We start from the raw sequence: 24,933 nt of genomic DNA, 5'->3' as shown, positions 1-24,933 counted from the left end.
GTATTTGAAATTCAATGCATAGTTTGGTCCCACCTCAAAACTTGATTAATTTCTTCTTGCTGAAGAAAGAGCAGAAGCAGAAAGATTTGGAGAAACCATTACTTTTACCGCTGAACTAACAATTATTCCTTAAGTCGTTTCTCACTTTTCATCTTCACCAGGGACTTAGTATGCTTCTAAAGAACATAAGGAAATTATTTGCACTGCTTCTAAAAATGGCCCTGTATTTGCTTGTCTAGGTAAATGACACTTGTGATTTTGTAAAGAAAGTTCTATCAGAGAAAAAGTGATTACAAGTCCATGTTCCTGTTTAATAATATTGATATTGTTGTTCTTTGAGGACACCATCTTTGTTCTCTGTCTTTAAAAGTAAAATCTTCTAAGACAGACATTTCAAGACATGTTTTTAACACTTCTCTTTAACAGTGCATGCTGTATTGCCCATGGTTCAAATTTTACAGCAGCTATGTTGTAGATATTCTGATTATCTCTTTCCATGTGAATTTGATGTAGAAATACTTTTTATGGCATCTATATAGGAGCTGTAAGTGTTTGTACTGTATAGAGATTGTTGTTTTGTTAAATGCTTTTTCATTCAGCATGACAAAAATTTATGTTTTCCTTGTTTTCAGGAATGAGATTTCAGGATTTAGAAGTGAGATCACTTAACCTTGTGCTCCCAAGATATGGACAGAGTCTGCTTGAGGATCCAAGGGCTGAAATAAGAAATTTGTATGATATTCTTATTTCTTAATTTTTGTCATTATAACTGGAAAAAAAAATACATTTTTCAGAAGTTTTTACTTCAGAAAATAAAGTGAAGTTGTTGGATCTGACAACAGTAACGCTGGTAGCAATGCAGAAGTGTTTTATGATAAGGAAAACATAGGATCAGGAATTTAGAATGCAAAATGTGGCTGCATAAGAATTCAGCTGGAAGTTAAAATTGATCTTCAGTGGTGAGCCTCTCTTTTTGCTAGGATGCAATGTTGCCTAGCTTACTACTGGACAAGACTGACAAACGCAGAAAGAATCTTAGCTGCAAAATTATTACCAATATAAGTCCTAAAATGTGTAGGTTAACCCATGCAAGCGGTGACTGTATTGAATGTGTTACGCTGATGCATTTAAGCTTCATTTCTAGAGGTGGTCAGATTTATGGATAAGTTGCAAGAAGTGCAGTATGGGATAGTAATGTAAAATGGTTTTGATTCACTTCTGCATTTTGAAAGTTGGTTGTAGTCCAGTTGCACATTTTAACTGAAATTGAAGCTCAGGAAACTCTTGATAACATCCTTAATGTAGAGACTGCATGAGAACAGAGGTGTTATATAGGGTGGAGAAAAGGTAGTTAACATCTAATTTAAAGATATTGAGGTCCAATTAGAACACTTTTCTTCTCCAAAGTATATCAGAACCTATTACGCTTTTTACACATCTGGTTTTCTAAAAGCTAATTTCAGTATGTGTGTTCCTTTCCATAATGATTTACCTAAATCAGATTTACTACAATATCTGTAAATGCTAAATTTTCAATAAATGGGTGAGCTAAGTGTACAAATATATGCATTAATGTGCAATTATGTATTTTGTGCTTGAATTTTTGTAAACACAAAGATTTAGTGAGATCATAGGAAATATTTTTACAGAAATATTCTTATAAATGATTTTAATAAATTAAATTATTTAACAAAGTTTAAATTGCACTCTTGCTAGCATCCTGTCTGAATTTAACCCTTGCTGAACAGTTAAAATTTTTTAAAAATTATTTACATTATAATAGGATGTTGTTACGGAAAAAAAAATCTTTAGCCATTTTATAGTGATGGGCCTAGAAAGGGCTATTTCTCCTATACCCATCACTTTTGAAGACTAGGAAAATAAGAGCTATCCATTAAGACTGCCATGAATCTGGGTGTTCATAGTAGCTTTTGTCCTAAGACTGATGAAAAATATTTTGTTATAATGCAGAAAACATTCAAATAGCATTTTTTTCAGAGATTTCAGTTCTCACAAAGGTGCAAAAATAACCACAGTTGCTCGGAATGGTGCCCTCGGGTACAAAAGCAAACACATGGCCAAAAAATTCAAGGTACTTTTAAGTCTACCATAGGTGTATGAAGTAATGAAGAACTGCAGCTTATGCATCAAAAGTTCTAGAGTGGAAAAAATTGTAAATAACTTGTTGCTTATTCTTATTAGAAAAAATATTATATTCTTATTAGAAAAAATGTTATTGGAAAAGATATCTGAGATTTAACTTGTCAAGAAAATCAAAATCGCGAAGTTGTGGCCTACTAAAATATGTTCGGACTCTGATCTCTATAGTTTTCTGCCTTTCTTTTTTTAATTGCATTTACTGGATAAATTCCACTGTTAAAGACACATCACCTGATTTTTTTTGCGTAAAGTTACCTAACTCAGAATAAAAGCCTAAAAATTACTCTCACTGCTCCATCCATTGAAGATCTCATTCTTTTGATAGCTGGTAATGGTGTTTTCCTTTTCAGAAAGCAGTTGGTACTGATGGATTAGGAGGAGGGTACGTTTAATATAGGGTATAAGAAACCATAAACGATGTTTTCGGCTAGGTTCTGCTAAACATTATTCAGTCCACATAAACATTTATTTTAAGAGTATTATGTTGTTTGTGTTGTGTTTGATAAGTTATTTATCTATTTATTGTACTACTCACATCTTTTGATGTGGTGACCTCAAATTATTTTCATAGTAAGTTGAACTCTTAAACCTCTGTTGTGATGCATGTCATTAAGAAATACAAATTTTGCACTTTTAAAATTTTTGCTCTCTTGAGTATTCATTTAATTTTTCTCTTTTATTAAATACTTACCTGGTTTTGGAACGCAAGATGCTTGTACTTGCAGGGAGACTGTGATTGAGTCCCAAAGGGAACACATTGAGCAACTAGAACATGCCAGAGAGATACTTGTGAGTCAGCTAAAAAGGAAAGGAAATGAAATTGAAGAATCCGTCCTACGGCTGAAAGAGCAAGAAACAACAAGCCAAAGGTATTGTGAAAAATAGAAAACTCCATGGTGGAAGAATTAGAAGAGCTATGTCATAATGTTTATATATAGCTGTGAAAATGACTTGTTCTGTTAAGAAAGCTGTACTTTATTCACTTTTTTCCCTTTGGTGAAACTAAGTCATAAAATGTTTTAACAAATAGCCATGGATAATTCTAAGCAAGGAGATTGTTAGGATAATAGGTGGTTATGTTTTTTCACAAATAAACAGAGGTTCATAATTACCATTTTAGAGAATTCATTTCCAGCTGATTCAGATTCAACTAAGTTCAACTCATTAAGTTTTAATCATCTACTGTTTCTTCAATATAATTCTTAAAAAATTTTAGATATAGGTTCATAGTGGATAATTTAATGTTTATTAATACTCGTTGATAATTTGGAATGTACAAATAATAGAAAAATAATTGCCCTGTAAGGGTAGATTAGCAAACTTTTGAAGGAATATTGTATAGCTGTGCAGTGAAACAAAGGCAGACGAACATGCTTGCAGAATGTGTTTCACAGTAAAGCCTCTATTAGTTTAATATCTTTTCTTTCTCTTTCTTCTTTCACTTTTGCAAAAATACATGCAAAATTATATAACTTTGCATATATTTTACCTCTTTTGACTGTTTCAATTTCAGCCTGTTACTTTTAATTGTATTAAGGATCTAATATGGCACGATCCTGCATTCCTTATTCATTTGATTTCAATGAAAGTTCTACTTGGATGAGAAATATGTGGTCAGTTCTTTAACTGCCCTTCAAGAGAGGGACCCCGTTATTATGTGTGAGCATTCTTTTGTGCATCAGTGGCACTACATAAATAATACATCATAATGTTTGCTATTAAATTATTCACAAAGTCATAAGTCTCCCCTATTCAGAATTTCCTTTATATAGTTTAAATAGGTTAAAGAAGTTGTTATCATAAATAATTTCTCAGTCTGTGCCTACAGTGAATTCAGAAAATATTTAAAAGATTTTTTCATTATTTGAAAATAATCTGATACAAATCTCAAAGAACTTGTGTGCTTCGTTTTTCTATAGATAAACACTGTTTTTAAGTACAGCAGTCAGAAATTGAACATAACTTCTAAATTCGATGTCAGCTACCATGTTTCTGTGAAATTTTTTAGGAGTTTTAAAAAAAAGATACACTTCAAATTCAGCTAAAAAAATCTTTAAAGTCAGGCTATAAAAAGTAGTGCAGAACCTGATTTATTTACGTTTATCAAATTACTTGTATACAATCCATTATACTTGACCTAAGTTACAATCTGTGAATTCATGTTCTAGAATTATTTCCTTTATAGTCTATTTCTTGTTTGAAACTGGATGAAAGATACATTAAGTATTTAAGAGTTACTGTGGTTGGCTGAAGACACTGGGGAAGAAATTGAAAAATGTCCACTAGTGCATATCCAGAATAGTGTGAGTTCTATAATTTTGCCACTAGAATACTTTATGGAAGGCTGTTAATCCCCATGTTTTTCAAGTTATATTTTTCTTATGCTGAATGAACCAGAGCCAGAATTTAGAGGGATACTGTTCTCTCCAGGTTTAACTGTAGCCATAGGTACCTATACATATTATCTTCAGTAGATTTTCATTAGCTTTTTTCTTGGAAGTCTTGTAATTGCTTTCTAGAACAGTCTGTATTAGTTGTTTTATGACACAAATAGATTTATAGGTTCTATGTAATTCTTATTTTTAATCTGCTTTGCATCAGCAGAGAAGAAACTGTCAATACGAGATTATTGGAGGAAAAATTGGAAATTTGGGTGACTGATAAGGTCATCTTATTTTGTCTTTGTAGCTTATGTCTTTGAATTTTGATACAATTGGCAGCTTTTTCTTGTGTTTTGTAAGAATACGCTTGGCTGTCATCGAGTTATATTACTACCCAAAGACAGTTAATCTGTTGAGATTATTTAGGAACTGTATGGTGCCAAAAGGGCATAATAAATGTGCTTCCACCAATCTTCATGTTGTAGTACCATTTGATCTCAGCCTGGTGTTAACAAAATTAGGTTACTTTCAACCTTCAGGAAAATATTCTTTATTCTGCTACGTGGTTAAGAAATTCTTGTGATTGAAATAACTGTAGTTTCCAAGTAGTGAAGCAGCCACAGTTAATAATCATTGATCCATCAGCAGTAAGGGAGGGAGATACTAGTTATCCTGAGTCCTATACCCACAAGAAATCCAGTTATATTTTAAAGCTGCCTTTGCAGCTTCACTACAGTTTCTGTATAACAACATAACAGAGCTGAGTTCATATGCAGTGTAGTCCTCAAGATGATTATTGTAACATGGCTACAATCAATGTTTTTTTTTCAATATTTCATTAGATACTGTTTCAGGAATATATAATTCTGACTTAATTCTAACTTAAAGGAGAAATTTGGCCTGTGGGTTGTTAGACTAAACACATTTTCTTAAGTACAAAATTTAACTGCATTTAGCCTAACTGTTTTTAATTTGAAGATGGCCAAAGCCATCATAACCTCATGGTTTGATGTCTCTGATACACACTGCGCAAGTTAAAACATTAAGTCTAAACAATCACATTTTGCAAGCAGCTAGCTTCAAATAACTTAACTGTTCATCGTACTTTCCAAAAACATTTTTAAAGCCACCCCAAAATGCATTTGTGAAACAGGTACTTGGTTTTTGCATGTTTGTGGGGTTTTTTTGTGTTTTCTTTTGTTGTTTTTTTAATGAAAAAGATTATTTGCCAGTCAGTTTTTGATTCCTTTGGCATTTTTTGCTGCATGCTCCAAAGTCATGCTCCAATGACTTTGGAATTAGACCTATTAAATGTGTGGATTTTTGGACAGGAGTATCATATCTGACGCACTCATGACTTCTGTGTTTGCATTATAGCATTGCAGACCTAGATTAAATGTGGAACATGTTAGTCACAATGAATTATCTATAGGGTTTTGAGAGACTACAGCATATATATGAATTTGCTAAATCATGTCTAGTATAAAAAACCCCTTATATTTGCATTTCCATATCTGATTTTTCATTTTTAACCTGTTTCCCTAAAGATCATGACTTTTTTTCGTTTATAGATAGCTCTTTAGCCAGGAAAACAAATATGGAATTTTATATTGGTATTTAAATAATCTTAATAACTTAGATGCTAGAGCTATTGATGCAATGTTAATGTTTTGCTTATTGCAAATATACTATCAATTACAACATAAAGGTGCTACTAGAAGGTAAACTTTGTTGAGGGTTTTTTTTCCCCTTTATATTTGACTTCCTATAAGGAATAAGAGGTAAAGGAAAGAACATAATGTGTATCGACATATAATCCTAAGCATTGTAAAATGAGAAGAGTACTGCACATTGATGTTCTATTCTTTACTTCTCTGCTTGGGAGTCTATGTATATATCTTGGTCATTGATGCATTTGTGATTGAGAACTGTTAGCCTAGAAACCTTTTGTTTATTTTGCCAGACAGGGTAAGTGATCCTGAGAAGTATGGTGGTGATATTTTTTTTTATTCACTTATTTTTCTTGTTCTGAATGGGAATGGAGAAAGTTTGTGAGCCACAGGTCCAGTTGATAAAATAGTCAGGACTCTGGAAGAGTAGTCTCAGTATTGTATCCATGTCCTGCTCATATGGAAGTAAAGACAAGATGCAAGGGATGTGGTTTAATTGGACCTCAATTTTATTAGCTTAGCCATCTGGGATTTACTGGCATAAATTTGTACAGTGCAGGTCAAGATCCTTTCTTTAATCATTTCCTTCTGGTGTAGGTCGCTATCAGTCCCCCATTCCCACACAGCTGGTCCCCAGCCTGTTATTGGGACCCCACTCTATATGCTTTTAATCCAAATGATAAGAGGTCTGGAAAAGAGATTGTCTCTTTGGTGTACTTCAGACGTTAACCCCAAACATAATTCTTAGTTTTTTAAAGAGTCACTTTCTCCTAACTTCATTTCCAATTTCAGACTTTTTAATCCAGCTTTAAGATGAGGTTTAGAATGGAAGGATAGAGTTCATGTTCCTTATTTCTGCACTTGTGGCAGAAGGCATGCTAGAGCTAAATCAGTATGCCCATTAATTCAGGTTACTGTCTCAAAAGGGATATTAGTTCCTTTTCTTTTTCTAACTTCTGCTCCAGGTCTACCTCCATGTCTTCAGGTTCTGTGGCAGAATTTTTGGCTTTTTTGGCAATAGAGAAAATATTGAATGAGCTATCTTAGTACAGCTTTATTCTTACATATTATTTTATTATTCTTTGAGCAAAATATTATCTATATAAGTAAAAGGTAACATTGACTTTTATATCAAATCTCTATATAACCCCTATTTTTAAGTTATATCAGAATACCTGGGCAGATGTTCTGGGAGCAGAATACATCAACTACCTGGGAGGGAGAAAGCTGTGTAGATAATCAATTTCTATTCTGTTCTACTGTTTTCTGACTTCATTTATAGAAAATTTTTAATCTTCCCAACAGATTCTTCTTCAATTAACTTTGCCTTGCCCACGAAATCTGAAATGATTTTGTTCTTCAACAGCAAGCTCCTTGTCATGTACCTAGGTGCATTGGACATTTCTTAGAGATATTTTATTTAAATAAATAAATAAAATACTGTAGAAATACTGTAGAGAAGATAATTTTGTTGCTCTAGCCTATAATGAGAGCTGAGATTGTGATCAATGTAATGCATTAATAACAAATTAATGGCACATGCTTTCTGTAGCTAGAAACTTCATGAGATAAATACTCTTAAAATTGTGAGAATTGAAGTGATCCCAATAAAAAGTAATTTTTCGCTTCCGAATTTGAATAATTTACTTCATAATATCAGTACCCCAAACCTGTTTAAATCAAATGCTGTTTCATTCGCTGTTGAAAAAATAGTTAATGTTGATTGTCAGGAGCCATGGGGTTTACATCTGTACATCATAAATTTCACTATCATCTGCTTCTTTTTCTACTTAAAAAGAAGGGGAGAAAAAAAAAAAAGCCCCCTGCTTAAAAAAGAAGGGGGAAAAAAAAAAGAAAGAAAAAGCCTTTGAAGGCATCAGAGCCTTTTGTTTGATGTGTGGAACAAGATTAATAAAAACGTGCCACTACATTAGCTTTTAAATAGCTAGCATGAGACAGTGCTGCTGTCTATACTCACCACAACTTTAATTTATGTAGATAACATGTTTTAGACACATGATAGTTTTAGCATTGCGTTAGGGCTGTTTCTTGCAGAAGATCTCAGGTTTGTGAGCGTGTTTATCTTCTGTGTATTCTGACAATTAACTGGGCAATGCCAAAACACAATAGGCTTTGATATTTTACAGAATAAAAGGAAAGTATTTCACGTACTCAGCTGGTTTACAGATGTCTAAGCTTTGTAGTCCATTTTCTTGCTCCAGCATGGCATTGTGACAATTCCTTCAATATGTCTAAAATAGATAAATATTGGAAGAGAAATTACCTTTTCAAATGCTAAAGATTTATTCTGATTTTTATCATATTTTATATTCATACAAATCAGAATTGGTTTCTCTTCCTGTACTTGAAGAAGCTGTGAAAGTTATGGGGTTTAGTTTCACTGTTTGAAGTAAGGGAAAACATCAGAAATAAATATTTATTTAAATTTTGAATTATTTTAAACATCCTTTCTATTAAACTGTACATTCTCAAGCCAATCTTAGAATTGTAACAATATGGAACATCTATATGGATATTAAGTGATTTTCATGTAGCTAAGACACACCTGCAGCTTGTTTGAATGCCAGCCTTAAGGTGTTGTAGTATAAATTGCTAAGTCACTTTTAGCAGTATTTGATAGGTTTAAACTCTAAGAGGAAACTCCATAAAATGGTAACCTACTGGCACCAAATACTTTGGAGGGTGGAAAAGAAGTGAATGGAAAACAAATAATCTCTTTAGGTATAGGATTGTTTTCTCTTCCTGTCATATACAGTTTGATACGATAAACAAAGATGTGTATGTATTGATTGAAGCTGCTATGTCATCATGCAGCAGAATGTTTATTTACCTAAATTCTGTAATGTGGATTATAGAAGAAGAAATTCATTTGGGTATTACACACTAAATCTTCTCCCAAATGTGTTGTAGAAAGCTGATTTGCAAAGAATTTCAACTTTTCAAGACAAAAATAAGAAGATAATTCATTTTGTATCTTTAAGCTCATGATGCATTTCTTTTTAATACAATTTTGAAGGCTAAACATTCGGGACAATGTGGAAATGATCAAGGTCCGTAAACAGCTGGTTGAGAAAAGCAGTGCTCTTTCAGCAATGGAAGGAAAATTTCTCCAGCTTCAAGAGGTAATTGCAATTTGGTCAGTAACATTCCTTTACTCTTGGCACATAAGCATGCGTAAATGGAAAATAAATATACACAGTTCTAGATTCTGAGTCAATGCTGAGTACGTGAAAATGAACTACATAATACATTGCACCCAAGCTACTCCAAATGTGTAGGCTTTTTTAGTCTTAGGGGTTTTTTTCCAGAAGGGTCTAGCTGGTCTTAAAGATTTTTATCTGCAAAGCCATTGCAGGCAGATTGTGGAGAATGAACTGAGTTGTCTGGCTATCTAAAGAGATTCCTGATCATTTAAAAAGATGGCTTTGACTTAAATGTACTGATTTACTAAAGAAGGGGCACCAGACCCCCTTCACTTTTATCAGTCTTCGATAAAGTGGGGGAGGTTTGGCTGTTTAGAGTTCTGATGTTAGGACTTCACTTGTGTTCCTAATTTCCTAAATGGAAATTATTGTAGAGGGCTACTGTAAGTAATAGATTTTTCTTTATAAAAAGAGCAGTTTCATTAAAATATATCACCAGAACATGCAACTGCATGGTAGATTCCATATACATTTTAGTCATACAGCATTTTTCTCCTTCTTCCCGTAGGTATTTGGAGAACTGCATGTGTATACAGACAGTGGTAGTATGATAATAGCTTAGAAACGGGAGAGTTCCTGTGAGTAGGAATCCTACATGCAATAGAGTTTTATAAAGTATCCTAGCCTTAAGAGGTGGAAGCACCAGATATCCTTGTAAACTCTCAGTACTGCCTGCTTCTTATTATTTTAGTATGCTAAATAACACTTGTACCATTAGATTTTTGTTCCGTTCCTTTTTTCCTGTGTTTTTCTGCTTCTACATTTTGCTTTGCTTTGCTTCCCTCCCCCCCACCTCGGTGTAATACCTATATCTTCTCTGCCAAAGCAGCTCTTCTGTTAGTAGCTCAAATCTAATTTTTCACAGGGTGAGCTATGTAGAATGTAAATTCCAGAGGAGACAGGTTTCACATGGCTTTCTGTGTTAAATAGAAAGCGATAAGTAAACTGTTCCATTTTAAATCATATGCAACTTTTTGGTAATATACAGCAAACGTCAAGTACTTATGCCTCTATCTTGGCAGCAGCTGAATAGAAACACATGCCTAGGATTCAAATTGGTATTTGAAGACATTGTTTCTAATACTCAGAGTGAAAGCTGCATTTTTGAAAAGGATGTGTGTTTTCTGTCTCTTTTTTTTTTTTTTTAACAAGATAAAGGATACAATGGTTTTCCCATTTCCAATCATTTGAATATTTGAAACGTGTTTACTAAATGTGAACAACTGTAAAACCTAAAATTTCTAGTTTAGATGGCATGTAAAGTACTTATCAACAGAGCAGTTTTTAGTATTTTTTTATGTTTATCTTGATGATTTTTATGTCTCTTGAGTTCATTATCATTTACTTTCAGCTTCTACCAGTTGAAACCCATATAGAATCATAGAATAGAATCATAGAATAGTTTGGGTTGGAAGGGACTTCTAAAGGTCACCTAGTCCAACCCCCCTGCCGTGGGCAGGGACATCTTCAACTAGATCACGTTGCTCAGAGCCCCGTCCAACCTGACCTGGAATGTTTCCAGGGATGGGGCATCCACCACCTCTCGGGGCAACCTGTGCCAGTGTTTCACCACCCTCGGCATAAAACATTTCTTCCTTATAGCTAGCCCAAATCTACCCCCCTTTAGTTTAAAGCCATTCCCCCTTGTCCTGTCGCAACAGGCCCTGCTAATACCTTTGTCCCCATCTTTTTTATAAGCCCCCTTTAAGTATTGAAAGGCTGCAATAAGGTCTCCCCCAAGCCTCCTCCTCTCCGGGCTGAACAATCCCAACTCTCTCAGCCTTTCTTCATAGGAGAGGTGTTCCATCCCCCTGATCATTTTTGTGGCCCTCTTCTGGACCTGCTCCAACAGGTCTGTGTCTGTCTTGTGCCAAGGGCTCCAGAGCTGGACGCAGCACTCCAGGTGGGGTCTCACCAGAGCAGAGTAGAGGGGCAGAATCACCTCCCTCGACCTGCTGGCCACGCTTCTTTTGATGCAGCCCAGGATACGATTGGCCTTCTGGGCTGCGAGTGCACATTGTCAGCTCATGTCCAGCTTTTCATCCACCAGTACCCCCAAGTCCTTCTCGGCAGGGCTGCTCTCCATCCCTTCATCCCCCAGCCTGGATTGATACCGGGGGTTGCCCTGACCCAGGTGCAGGACCTTGCACTTGGCCTTGTTAAACCTTATGAGGTTCACACAGGCCCACTTCTTGAGTTTGTCCAGGTATAATTCCTCCATGTTCATCTTTGAACTTGAGTCAGCCCAAAATGTGAAACCACAGAATGATAAGAGCCTATAATGCTGCTCCATCACTGAAGTTGAGTTTGCTACCAAACGTTTACAGGACAGGGTTTTTTGTAGCCACTTGAATGAAGGAATGTACAATCTGCTTAGAAGAACAAAGGACCCTGAAACTGTTTGAATTATGTTTTTGATCCCATTGGTATATTTATTTGCTTTAATTACAGACAGAACATTCAGGATTTCGTGATTTGTAATATGAGATATGCTAACCTGTACGTCTACAATTTAAAATACTATAGAGAGTTAATTCTTCTCTCGAACAACCAATACAACAATTTCATAACTGTAATTGAGAGCAGTTTATGTTCATTTGTGCAATATTTCTAGAAGGTATATATCCATTTTCTTTAAATGAGTTATTTCTGATGGACAACAATATCAAGGCATGTTTCCAAAGAAATAAAATTCCAGACTAGAGATATTAAACTAAAATCATCATCCCAATTGTTGCCGTGACCCGAGTCTTGGGATACTCCAGGGAGAGCAGGATAGAAAACAGTTTGGGCATAATGGGAAAAAAAAAGTGCTGACAAAACAGTCAGATATAGAAGAATATCCAGGTAAAGAATGCATTTTGGGGAGGGGGGGGGGAAGGAAGGGTGAAGTCATGGTCCCCTTAACGTTAATGAATAAAGTTAATCTAAAATGGTCAGGACAGTAGCGGAGACACAAAAGGATTAGAATGAAGTTGAAGCAAGGAGATTTTTCAGGAGGATATTTTTAGTGCTTTTAATGAGATGGTTGAGTAGAATAAATATGGTTGTTGAATTTGTTTTCAACTGTTTTGGAAATTAAGGAAAGAGATAAGGGTGAAATGGTCTATGAAAGGCAGCTTTGCCAAGGTGGGTTTTAGGGGTTTTTTTTCTTCATATATAGTGGGTTGAAGTGACACAAGTTATTGAAATGGAAAAGAACTTCAGGAAAAAATTGAAGCTGAGAGATGGGGAAGAAAACATGAGTTCACTTGGACAGTTGGAAGGGTTAGAGACTGTAAGGATTCTGATTTTGAGGAGAAAGGAAAGAAATTCGGAGAGAAATTAAGAGAGTGTAAAAGAATTATTTTTAAGGTGTCATTTTTTGAAGTTATTGAAATACAGTTCACAGATATGGGACAGCAAGAGGAGCACTGAGGAAAGACTGTTAAAATTGATGAGTAATATACTTCATTATCTCTCTGAAATAAGACTGACTGCTAATATTATTTATTCTCCACGATGTTTTTCTTACGGAGAAATGAGATATGAGAGGCTGAAGATCAGGTTGGTGATTGGGTTTTCTCTGGGGTTTTTGTTTGTTTCTAGGATATTCAGTCTGCACATGAACCTAAACGATTTGCACAGGATTCACATTCAGCTTCTCCATTTAACTGCTTTGTAGGAATTTTATATGGAAAACATGAAGCTAACTTTTTTCTGCCTACAGTCATTAAACATTATCTATACTCATACATATAGTTGACATAAATTTTCATATAATCACTTTATTAAACAAGAGATTGGCTTTTGGGCTGTTTTGTTTCAAGTCATACTTTGAATGTGATTTACATTGAAATTCTTAATGAATGAGGCTTTATTAAAGCATTGTGGAATATAGGGAGTATAATATTAACTAATATTCTGGAAATTGAGGTTCTATCAGCATCCTCCATTTAATATTAAAATTGGTTAAATGTGCCTTAACGTAATCCATTGAAGTAAATTAAAATGTAAAAGAAATCATAAGTCCCTCGTTAAATTACTGTTAGCAGGGAAATAGAACTGAGTGCATTAGGATCATGAAACAATTATATATCTACAATTAAGGGTTAACAGAGCTGTGGCAAGTTCTGTGATTAACATAACTGTGGTCAACATTCATTTTTGCTTGCTACTGCAGTGTTTTTGGTCAGCATGTCTAACCGCTGTAACCGCAGCAAAATCTTTTAATTGCTTAACAGATGTATTTCTTGGTCGTTTTCATCATGACTGAACTGAGGGTTTAACGTTCATGAGAGCGACAAGAATGCCACCTTCTCCCGGCCATGTGTAATGAAAGTTGCTTTCAGTTACTTGGTTCAAGAGTGTCTCCTGTTGACCGCATTGAGAATATATATTAAATTCTGCCATGAGAGACCACTGGTTGAATATGCAGAGTACTGTAACATTCTACTAAGTGTGTGTTGTTTGTGGGGGGGGGGGTTCTGGATTTGCCTGCCTTCCTTTTCATAGAACCAAAGGAACTTGAAGAGGAGCCATGATGCTTTAATAGCAAAAGGTGATGAACTGAATCTACAGCTTAAAGAGGAGCGGTTAAAGTGCCTCCATCTTGAAAAAGAATTGCAATCAGTGACTGTTTCAAACCGAAGGACAGAGGAGGTGAGATTGTGTTCAAGAGAGCTAGAATCTGCTTTAGATGGTACACATAGATAAGAGAAAAGTTAATGATGGGATACCTTTTAATTGCGGAGATGTGAATAGACCTTTCAAACACATTCAGAAGACTAACCTGGTAATATATATACTTTTATCCCCTTAAAAAGAAAATCCTGTGGCTGCTGCTTGCACTTCATAGAATCGTGAACCATACCTGGTCTCCATGCCACATAATCACTGCACCAGCATTTGGACAGTATTCGAGGCTAAAGCATAGGATTTCATGTCAATTCTGTTACTACACAAGTGGTTTGTTAACCAGAAAAAAATCATAATACTTGATTTATTGATCACATATTGCTAGTTTTTTAGTATTATTTCAACCTGATTTAATTACAGTTACAGTGTAGTATTACGTCTTACTCAGCAGTTCAAGTCAGTCACTTCTATTTCTTTGTCTAGTGGCTCTCAGAGACAAGTAGCATCACTAATAATCACCCAGATATAGGGCTAAAAATCAAATGTTTTATTTCTCATTCTCATCAATATATGAGGAGTAAGAGTCTACAAACTTACTTGTTTTTTCTTTCATTTTGTAGCAAATTAAATTTAGTTTTACCGCCTGGTTTACCTGTTTTGCAAGTATTTTACATGAACCAAGGTTACGAAGATTACCTCATAGATATTTCCTCCAAACCTTTAAACTATTGTAATGCATGTAGGGTGTATCTTCTGGGTTAAAGCATCTTGTATCTTTAAAACCATATCCTGCTTTAGTGAGTATTTTGAAAGCAAGGACTTATTCTTTCTATAAGGTCAATAAAAAAATATTTACAGGAGCCATTAACTAGCTAATACTAATACTCACCAAAACAGAAATAAAAATTTTTAATGCTATAGATTTTTTTTTTTTTTCCCCCCTCATAAGGCAGAGTGTGATTAGATACTGTTGTTCAGCTATGACATTTTAGTCTCAGCTTCATATAAACAACATGAAAAAGACTGCCTGGGCCAAATGTAAATCCATGTGGTGGAAAAAAAAGTGTTATTTTGAAGCTTCTAAGAGACTGTTGTATAAAAAGAACAAATAAGAGCCTAACAATGCCTACAAATTATTAACTAATTGTCTTTACATATTCACTGTAATTTCCTTTTGTGCTGTGCATTGCTTGAAACCTCCTTCTTCATTTTAGTTACAGGAAAGAATAAACGATCTAGAAAAAGAGAAGGAACTCTTGAGAGAAAACTATGATAAGCTGTATAACAGGTAAGTTATGGTTTCTGTATATAAAAAAACTTGATCCCTGTCCTGTTTAATAGGTCTTCATATACTGTGTGCTTGAATGTGCATATGCGTATTGTGTGTTTGTGCACACATGTAAATATATTCATGCTACAGTTCATCATATCAGTAAGTGTATATGGAATCTTTTATGGTGTTCTCTCTGTATTTCATCTGTTCTGTTGAAACAGAGCAACTTCCATGCTTGTTCTAATACTCTTGAAATAGTAGATTACTTATTTTAAAAAATCTAATTAAAAAATAAGTAGAAGTCACTTTATTTTGAACATCAATGCAAAAAGTTTTTATTTGAATTTCTAATAATTTTTTTAGGGTTATTGTTGAAAGAAGAATACATCTAGGTAGACATATATTCCTTTGGGTTTATTTTATTTGGCGAAAAGTGGTGTTTGAACTTTTTGTATAAGTTCTTCCAGCACTTCTCAGTGGACCTTTATAAAGTCTGATATTTGACAGCTTCTCCAATGTTTATTTTTGAGGGGTGGTTTGTTTGTTTTGGTAATAGCTACCATTTCACTTGTACTGGTTCTGTTTGAAGTTTTTTGTATAGGCTTATGTAAGTTTTTACAAAGGTTCCTATACATAATAAGTTGTATAAATTGTATCAGCAGTGCTTACAATGAAAATGAAAATACCTTGCCGGATATGATTCAGAAATTCTCTGGTACAGAACAGAAGTAATTATAATCAATTGACACAAGCATATTAAAGGAAAAAATGACCTTTAAATGAACTTTTTCTTTATTGTGAAACCATGTGGTCTTTTACACTGAAGAGGGTTAGAAAATAAGAGAAATTTCCTGGAGCTAATAATTGCCTCAGAAAGTAGGTAAAATGATTGAAGTCTTTTCTCATATCAAAATTATTTATCCTCTTAAAGTTTATTTGGTTTGTCAGTGAGATGTCTGTCAAAAAAAATACCAATGAGTAAACACAATGTGAGTGATATCAACTGTTGTTTATAGTATTCGTACAATATTTATTATACTTTTTGTACTTTCTATGGTGAAATTAAAACTTATAGTAGTAAAAAAAGGTGAGTACAAATAGCATAAAACAGATTTTTTACATATGAGATATAACAGTTGTATAATCACAATATTTAGAGTTTTGTATAGGGGCAGTTGGTCAGTTGTCTCTCGCTTAAGTTCATTGTAGATTCCTCCAAAGTCTGATCATGTTATAAATATTTCTGGTTATGATTTTTTTTCTGCTCTATCATTATGCAGAGAAATAACTCTTAGCTAACAAATAAACTTACAATCTTGGCTTGAAATTTTCTGTTCTATTTAAGTCATAGTGGGATAACTTAAAAAGATGTTTAACTAGATAAATTTAAACGTGGTTCTCTCATGGCCCAGTAATCTACAATATGGCTTTTCTTTTCCCTAAAATGAACTGTCTTTTCATATACTCCCAGTTAAACTTTGATTCATGTTTCATCATTCCATGTTACTATATAGGTAACAAGAAATTAGAAAGACAAATGGATCATTTCATTATAACTACTGTTTAATGGCTAACTTCTTCTGTTGCCCATTTGAACAATGCAACTTCACTACTGCTTACTTGTTGCTAGCAGTGGATATGCCAGTATCCACAGGTGCCAGATAATTAATAAATATTTCCTTCTTTTTTTAATGGAGGAAAAGAGGTGTAAACCCATTCTTTGCTAATGTTATTTTTTTGGAAAATCATTTGAAGTTGATGGGAATTTTGCCAAAGCCAAGGCTGCAGAACTGGATCTGAAAAGTTTACGAAGAACAAGTATGAATTTGTCAGTTGACTCTTATTATTTAGTCAGTATCCAAGAAAACAATTCGTTTGGATAAAAGGTTTGGAGGAATTGTTTTCATATGACCTTGTAATGCAAATCTAGCAATGCTTAAACTCCCTCCAAAGGAAACGGTGCCAGATGCGGTTGACCATTTATAGTTACCCAGATGGCTCCAACTGCAGTGAAATACAGTAAATGTGAAAGAAATTCTCATTAATTCAAGTAAAAGTAATCTTAAAATTCAAAGGAAGAAAGCAACAGAAGCGGACTCAATTCAAACTGACATAACATTCGCATTATATGGGCTTGGATAAAACCTGTCTTCTGAATTGTTCTTCATTTAAACATCTAAATTGTGAATTACTATCATAGTAACTGTTAATGATTTTTCTGCCAGCATAGTCTTTTGAAAAACTGAAATAATGTGTAGCTACTTCTTTATGTGAAGTAATTGTACCTAAAGGTAACAAATGCACATATAACTAGATATCATGGTCATTAAAACTTGAAAACATTTTCAGAAGTGTGAAAACTAAGGGTATTTTATTATCTTCTCTGCTAAGATTTATTCTTTCCTTATGGGAGCCAATCAAACTTTGGGTAAATCTAAGCAATTATAGAACACACTGTGTCTCTTCTGTACCTATGCAGTATTATGGAAACGATTGTGGGTTCCGTGCATTATATTCACTGCATATTATCTTCAAAATTATAGCAGAGTGACGTATATATTACTGCAAGACTTAGAGGCATCGCTTAAGTTCATGCATGCTATGAAAGACACTCTATCACACTATAAGATGGTATACGCCTAGAGAACTGTATAAATAGATGAGATATAATATGAGAAAAAGACAAAATACAGAGAGATGCAACTGTTTTTATGAAGATCACAAATCAAGAATGTAAACTTGTGCCATATACTTTAGAGTCTACAATTCATGCTATATTTTTTTTTTTCTTTAATCTTAAGGTCATTCTTCAAATATATTAGATATAAATACACTTATATGTACTCAGAACCACTTTATGTCGTCATAGCCATCAAAACAGGCGGTTCTCTTTCGGTCAGCACATACAGTCTTCGAAGCTATGTGGGCTGTCCCTGCTGTGACATTTCTTTCTTCTCCTCTATGTTTTTTTTGGTGGAGGCTTTTGTTACATAGATCTCTGGGAGAGATAGATTGATACATAGATAGCTATCAGAAGATTTTTTTAATACATTTTAAAAAATAATTTTTTAAACTGGTGCGCTTCACCAAAGTGAAGAGTTGAGGAACAGACTCTTGTTTAAAAAAAACCCTAGAATTTCTGATTTTTCACAGAATACAAAAGTGAATAAACTGATTTATGAGTGGTTAAGATGAAGGACATTTTTCCAGTCAATAAGAATGCAAGTATTGAATAATAATAATAATATGAAGACCATAGTACTCACTGTCTAAATTATATGAAAGCACATTGCATTGCTTTGTCTTTTACCTACTGGGAATTATACTGTAAATTATATAATGTACTTAATTTTGTTTCAATCTGAGTTACACATTTTGTTGTGGTTTCAGCAGTTCTGATTCTGTGTCCTTGCAATCCTTATTGCACATAGATTGGTAGTTTACAAGTAAATCGTGTGTTACAGGCAAAATAGTTATTCTAATTTCTTTGCCCACCTCTGTTTTTTATTTCTTAAAGTATGAGAAAGATTACTTTATATGTGCTTCTTAATCAGTATCAGAATTGTTGTTTTACAATATGAGAAAACTGTTGTCACTTTGTGGTCAACATTTCTTTGAAAGGGCAGCTGACTTTAGGCTCTGTGTGTTTCACAGATTTAAAAGAAATCAGGTGGGTGATCCCAGTTCTCTACATTAAGAGGTTTTGTATGCGGAAAGAATGGTTTTGTCAGTTGTCAGTTGCTGAGGTTTGGAGTTGTGGATTACTCTGGGATATGCATCTGAATTCCTTTTCTAGTCCCACAAATGTTGCATGCTGCCAACTTTTCTGACTTCGGAGCTCTAAATTAAGGCCAGTTCCTTTGCTCATCCCACAGACTCTTTCATGTTTTTTAACCGCAGCCTGAGAAAGGCGCCTTGGTTTCAACAGCAGCAGACCAGCATATGTTTACTTAATTCCTAAGACATGATGACAGTGGTCTCTGTGCCACTAAAAGCTTTTTTCTTTATTATTTTCTGGTGAAGCTGATTTCTAAAAGTTTTTCACATGCCACATGTTTTATTGCAGTGTCTTCAATATGACCCATGAACAGCAATGGATATTAAAGGAACAGCAACTGAAACTGCAAATTGCTGAACTAGAGGCTGCTATCGAATCTGATTTAGCACACAAAAATGAAATCCTTGACGAGATCAAAGTAGAAAGAGGTATATTTCTGAAATAATTATCATTTTCTCATCATGTGAGATTCTCCTGTGTTGGAGTTCAGGTATATTGCCCAGAAAAGCGTAGTTTTGGTTGTTGGTCATTTCAGAGCTGCCTTTTAAGTGTACATTTGAACAGTACGCTTAAGTTACGACTAGCTATTAAGTACAAAAAATGACCCAATACGGGTTATATGCTGAATGAGGATCATATAACTCCAGCTGTCTTCATTCTTCATCTATTGGGTTAATATTTACTCTTTATTCTGTATTTCTCCTCTACATTGAAAATTCTTACGGAAAAGAGGACCATCTGAGAGTCCCTCTCAAATTATAAACCACTATTCTAATTTTATTTACTGTACAAAGTTACATGAAGCTTATATAGGCCCTTGAAGATGGTTAATTATCTTTCAACTTTGTGAATTCAGAATTTTTTAATGTTTTCAGTATTAATTTTTACTTACAGCTGTGTACATTTACAATAATACAGTTGTCTTTTAATCTACTGAACAGATTATTTCATATGTGTTTTTCCCATGCTGTAGGACAACTTCTCAGTGAATCTTTAAGACCTTGCAATCTTTTCTTTTTTTTATCTCAATACTGTGATATACTGTGGCAACATAAAATTTACAAAACAAGAGCACAGGCAGGAAGTAAACTAAATACTTTTAGAGTTGATTCTTCAAATGTGTATTTTTAAAAGGTGTGTTTCTGTGAACAATCTAGTGGAATGAAGTGGGCCAACTTGTTGTGAATAATTCTTCTTATGATTAATGCTCGAGTTCAGCATGTGCTTACCATTAAGATTCTGAGTAGCTCTACTGACTTCAAATACCAGATTAAATATTTAAACATTTTATTTGACCACAGCAAGTGTTTGCAAAATTAGCCTTAAGTGATACTAAAACAAATAAGATGCTTTAAGCTACGTTAATAGGGACAGTTGTTAATGACAGTTTGATTATGCAATGCAAAAATTAAAGTGATATTAAGAGCATGAAAATGTTATAGGCCATACTATTATTTGGTTAACCTGAATGTGGAAAATCAGGCAACACCTTCCATCTTCTATCCTTCCTATGGGCATTATGTTTAAGTGGCAAGTCTTTACCACCCCTTTCCCAGATGGGCACTTAATAGCTTGCTGTACTCTTAAACTGGATCACCAGGTTACTACACTTTCAATTTCTATTGAATTGAACTCGCTGCAGCTTGAGTAGATACTGTGATTATATCTAATAATAATATAATTAATTATTAATAATTATCAGTATTATATATTATTAATTATTATTAATATATATTATAGGCCCCTTCAAGGCCTATGTGTCTAGGATTTGATTACAAAACTTAGGCAGTATAAGTTTCTTTAATGACATACTTCAGAGTATCTGCCTTTGCTGCACATCCCTTTTTTAAGTTCAGCAGGAGAACTGAAGTACTATTTGTCTTAACCTACTGGCTGGAACTAGTGTAGAAATAGTGTCTTGTCTACCCTTTGTAGTTTGGCATATGAATCTTTTTTCCAAAACTTCTTTTCCAGGACTAAGAAAGATGTTAAAATAAATGAAGTCTTGAAAATTCTTAATGCTACAGGAGAATTGCCTGTAGCATTTCTTGCTACATACATCATCTTGCCTTTTTCCATGTCCTCCTTCAGTATTTATCTTTTAGAGTGATCATGTAACTTGGATCTGAATTTTTTAGTAGTATTTTTCTGTCCATAACTTCATAACGTGTTTTGTAATACTTAAAAGAAATACATTTAGACAGAAAACAGAATAACTTATTTCACATTGTGACCGTGTTTGGGCCCCCCCCCCCCTTTTTTTTTTTTTTAAGAATATGGTGTTTGCAGATGCTTTATCACACTTCCCTCTGCCCTGTTTCCCGTAGTCGTTTATTCTTGTGTTTTTTGTCTTTTCGATATTAGGGACATGGTTTAGTGGGCATGGTGGTGTTGGGTTGACGGTTGGACTCGATGATCTTAGAGGTCTCTTCCAACCTTAATGATTCTATGATATCTCCCAGATTCTCAGCCGTAAATTACAATAGCTCTTTGGTTCATGTTCATTGCATCTTCCTGACAGTGTTGTTTCATGCAAGTCTCAAAAGGCTGAGATAAGCTAATACAGAATCTAAGTTGAAACAATTACTATAGCAAGGATTGGTGTCACTTATCTCATAAATTCATACAGTGTATGTCTTTACTTGGTAATATTTATGTCTAAATAATTTTCATTAATATAATCTCATGTCTTGCTGCTTTTGTTGTTCATAGTTATAGTACTGTTTTACACAGAGTACACTATTTACTGACTGAAGTTTTTTTACAGTTGTCTTAATGGACAAATATTTATTCTGTGTCAGTAAAAGCTGACATGTGAAGTATACGAGTAAAAATTATATTTCACTCCCTAAATATTGTTCTTCTATCCATAAAACTACCAAAAAAAATTAGCATAAATACAGTTCCAGTTTTATTCCATGGGCTAACAAAGAAGGCAATCTTATTGCCCTAAATTGGACCTAGACAAATAGAGGGTTTGGCAAGGAAGAGGGGGAGGATAGATGCTCTTGTACATGATGGTAGGTAGATTATGGGATAGTAAGCAAAATAGGTCTCAGTTGTCTTGGAAGTGTGTACTTGTTATTTACAGGGAAAGACAGTGACAGTTTTCTTTTCTTCTCCCCTGCTACTTGGTTAGTACTCGTTGGTCTATAAGAACCCTTTGAATTTATGTAGGAGGTGAACAAATGTGGAGGCTTTTGCTGATTAAGCTTCTGATTATTTTCATGTTTTGCAAATATGTACAAATATTTAATGTGGAAGACGCCCCTGCAAGTTTATTCAAATTCTGATTTTGAATGGGATTGCGTATATTGGCACAATATATATTTTGATTACAGCTGAGAAGAGTATTATTGCACAGTCTCTTAGGCGTCTTATAAGGTCCTTATCAACACAGAGGGCTATCTGCAACTCTGTAGGCTGCTTCTACTCGTGGCTCTGTAGCCTTTCACACAAGCTGCTGTGGCAGTGTTTTCCAAAGCCTCCGGGGCAGTGTTTTTCCCTCTTTCTTGTGCTGTTACTATCATATCCTTGCTACTGAAAACCCTTATATTGTTGTGATGATGTGTTCTTGTGGGATGTGGTCACCAATGGTGTGAGAATCGCCTCTTCCCTCACCCCTTCAGTTGCAGCTTTTGGGTTAAGTTAGGGGAAGCAAGCTAAGCAGCAGCGAGCGTGCAGTACCAACCCCAATCTAAGTGTGCTCCAATCAGTGCTGATAGTATTAAAAGTGGAAACAACCAGTAGAGAGTTTGAGTGACTCTGATGAAAACCAGTGTAGTTATATGGGAAAACTGAATGTCAGGACCCTCCTGTCACTTCTGTTCCCTAAAGGCTATTGCGGAAGTATTCCCTTTCCTCCTGCCTCTTTCCCTGCATGTCTTGCATTTTTATCTTTGGTTGGGATCATAGAAACACAGCCTGTTGAGAATCTGAAGAGGCAACATGGATAGTGCTAAGGTAGACTGAGTTGTGCTGTTGATAGATTGGCCCATTTTGGTTCAACAAGCTGTTGAAATTGCCTCAATTTGAACAAATCCAAGTTTCCTTTCTATATACCATTTACAGTTTTGAAGTTAACTTTTTAAGCAGCAAGTGTGAATGAATACAAAAAATGTATACAAAGGCTTCGCTGGGGTTCATGTTAGAAAAAGAGTGAACTGACCCTGCTGCTTTTGTCAGAAAATTCAAGACAATGAGATAGAAGTACTTCAGGAGGGATATCTTGTCCCCTTATCCCTGGAAAAAGTGCCAGTTCAGATCTCAGTTTATATTGTAGTGAAGAAACAACATCAGCATGAGGGGCCCTTTTTCTCTGTGGGAGACCTCCCAACAGATATAGGTCTTTCAGATATATTATTTGGGAGAGTCTAGAAGACTCAATTGCTGATAAGTGTTTCACCATATTTTATGAAGGCCTGCTTTCTCTGCCCATTCACAAGCCTTCTTTTAATTAATTACGTTTTCATCATAACTGCAGAGAATTAAAACCTTACTGGTGATTGTGTGTTTGAATTGAAAGTGACTCTTGTGGAGTCCCAACACATGTATAGGCTACTGTGTATAGGAGCAGTGGCATTACAGATGATTCATTTTTAGTGAAGATGTCATTTGATACATAAACGCTGCAAAATTAAAACTAACCTGATGTCAATTTTTGAAACATTTCAAAACCCTTGAGACTAGCATCTCAGCCAGCTGTTTCCTGTTCAGTTCAAGCCTCTAAACTGAAAAGTTATTCTGTAAAAATAGCTAAGTTGTGCATCATGCCCTGAGGGTCAACAAAAAAGATTCCAGCATTAAAAAGATACTGTGGACTATTTTGTTGAAAGCAGTAGAATATATTCTCAACTAAGTATGTGATGTTTTACCAGTCAACTCCCACGAGTGCAGATGGGAATTACAAAGGCTAATACTTGCACATCAGGTTGACAGTTAACAATTATATCATTCTGACCTAAAATATGAATTCATAGTATTTAAGTCCTGCCTGACTAACCTAGTGGCCTTTTATGATGTGGTGACTACATCAGTGGACACAGGAAGGGCTACAGATGTCGTCTATCTGGACCTCTGTAAGGCCTTTGACACAGTCCCCCACAACATCCTTCTCTCTAAACTGGAGAGGTATGGATTTGATGAGTGGACTGTCCGGTGGGTGAGGAATTGGTTGGATGGTCGCATCCAGAGGGTAGTGGTCAACGGCTCGATGTCCAGATGGAGACTGGTGACGAGTGGCATCCCACAGGGGGCCGTATTGGGACTGGTACTGTTTAATATCTTCATCAATGACATAGTGGGATCGAGTGCACCCTCGGCAAGTTTGCAGATGACACCAAGCTGAGTAGTGTGGTCCACATGCCAGAGGGACGGGATGCCATCCAGAGGGACCTGGACAAGCTGGAGAAGTGGGCCCCTGTGAACCTCATGAGGTTTAACAAGGCCAAGTGCAAGGTCCTGCACCTGGGTCAGGGCAACCCCCAGTATCAATCCAGGCTGGGGGATGAAGGGATGGAGAGCAGCCCTGCCGAGAAGGACTTGGGGGTACTGGTGGATGAAAAGCTGGACAGGAGCTGACAATGTGCACTCGCAGCCCAGAAGGCCAATCGTATCCTGGGCTGCATCAAAAGAAGCGTGGCCAGCAGGTCGAGGGAGGTGATTCTGCCTCTCTACTCCGCTCTGGTGAGACCCCACCTGGAGTACTGTGTTCAGCTCTGGAGCCCTCAGCACAAGACAGTCATGGACCTGTTGGAGCGAGTCCAGAAGAGGGCCACAAAAATGATCAGGGGGATGGAACACCTCTCCTGTGAAGAAAGGCTGAGAGAGT

The 24,933-nt window shown here is 35.2% G+C and overlaps 1 protein-coding gene across 3 annotated transcripts in view; it reads left to right on the top strand.

Moving 5' to 3' along the window:
• Positions 1-24,933, top strand: part of RPGRIP1L (RPGRIP1 like) — an 81,227-nt gene that overhangs the window by 10,198 nt on the left and 46,096 nt on the right. For all 3 annotated transcript variants that reach the window (XM_076349312.1, XM_076349310.1, XM_076349311.1), the window contains exons 5-10: positions 633-732; positions 2,886-3,029; positions 9,249-9,354; positions 13,930-14,076; positions 15,267-15,340; positions 19,392-19,531. In XM_076349312.1, the coding sequence (XP_076205427.1) occupies positions 633-732; positions 2,886-3,029; positions 9,249-9,354; positions 13,930-14,076; positions 15,267-15,340; positions 19,392-19,531 (711 nt within the window). The remainder of the gene's footprint in view (positions 1-632; positions 733-2,885; positions 3,030-9,248; positions 9,355-13,929; positions 14,077-15,266; positions 15,341-19,391; positions 19,532-24,933) is intronic.

Source organism: Aptenodytes patagonicus, chromosome 11 (genome assembly GCF_965638725.1).
Source record: "Aptenodytes patagonicus chromosome 11, bAptPat1.pri.cur, whole genome shotgun sequence".
Lineage (NCBI taxonomy): Eukaryota > Metazoa > Chordata > Aves > Sphenisciformes > Spheniscidae > Aptenodytes > Aptenodytes patagonicus.
This window is presented reverse-complemented; position numbering and strand designations above follow the sequence as displayed.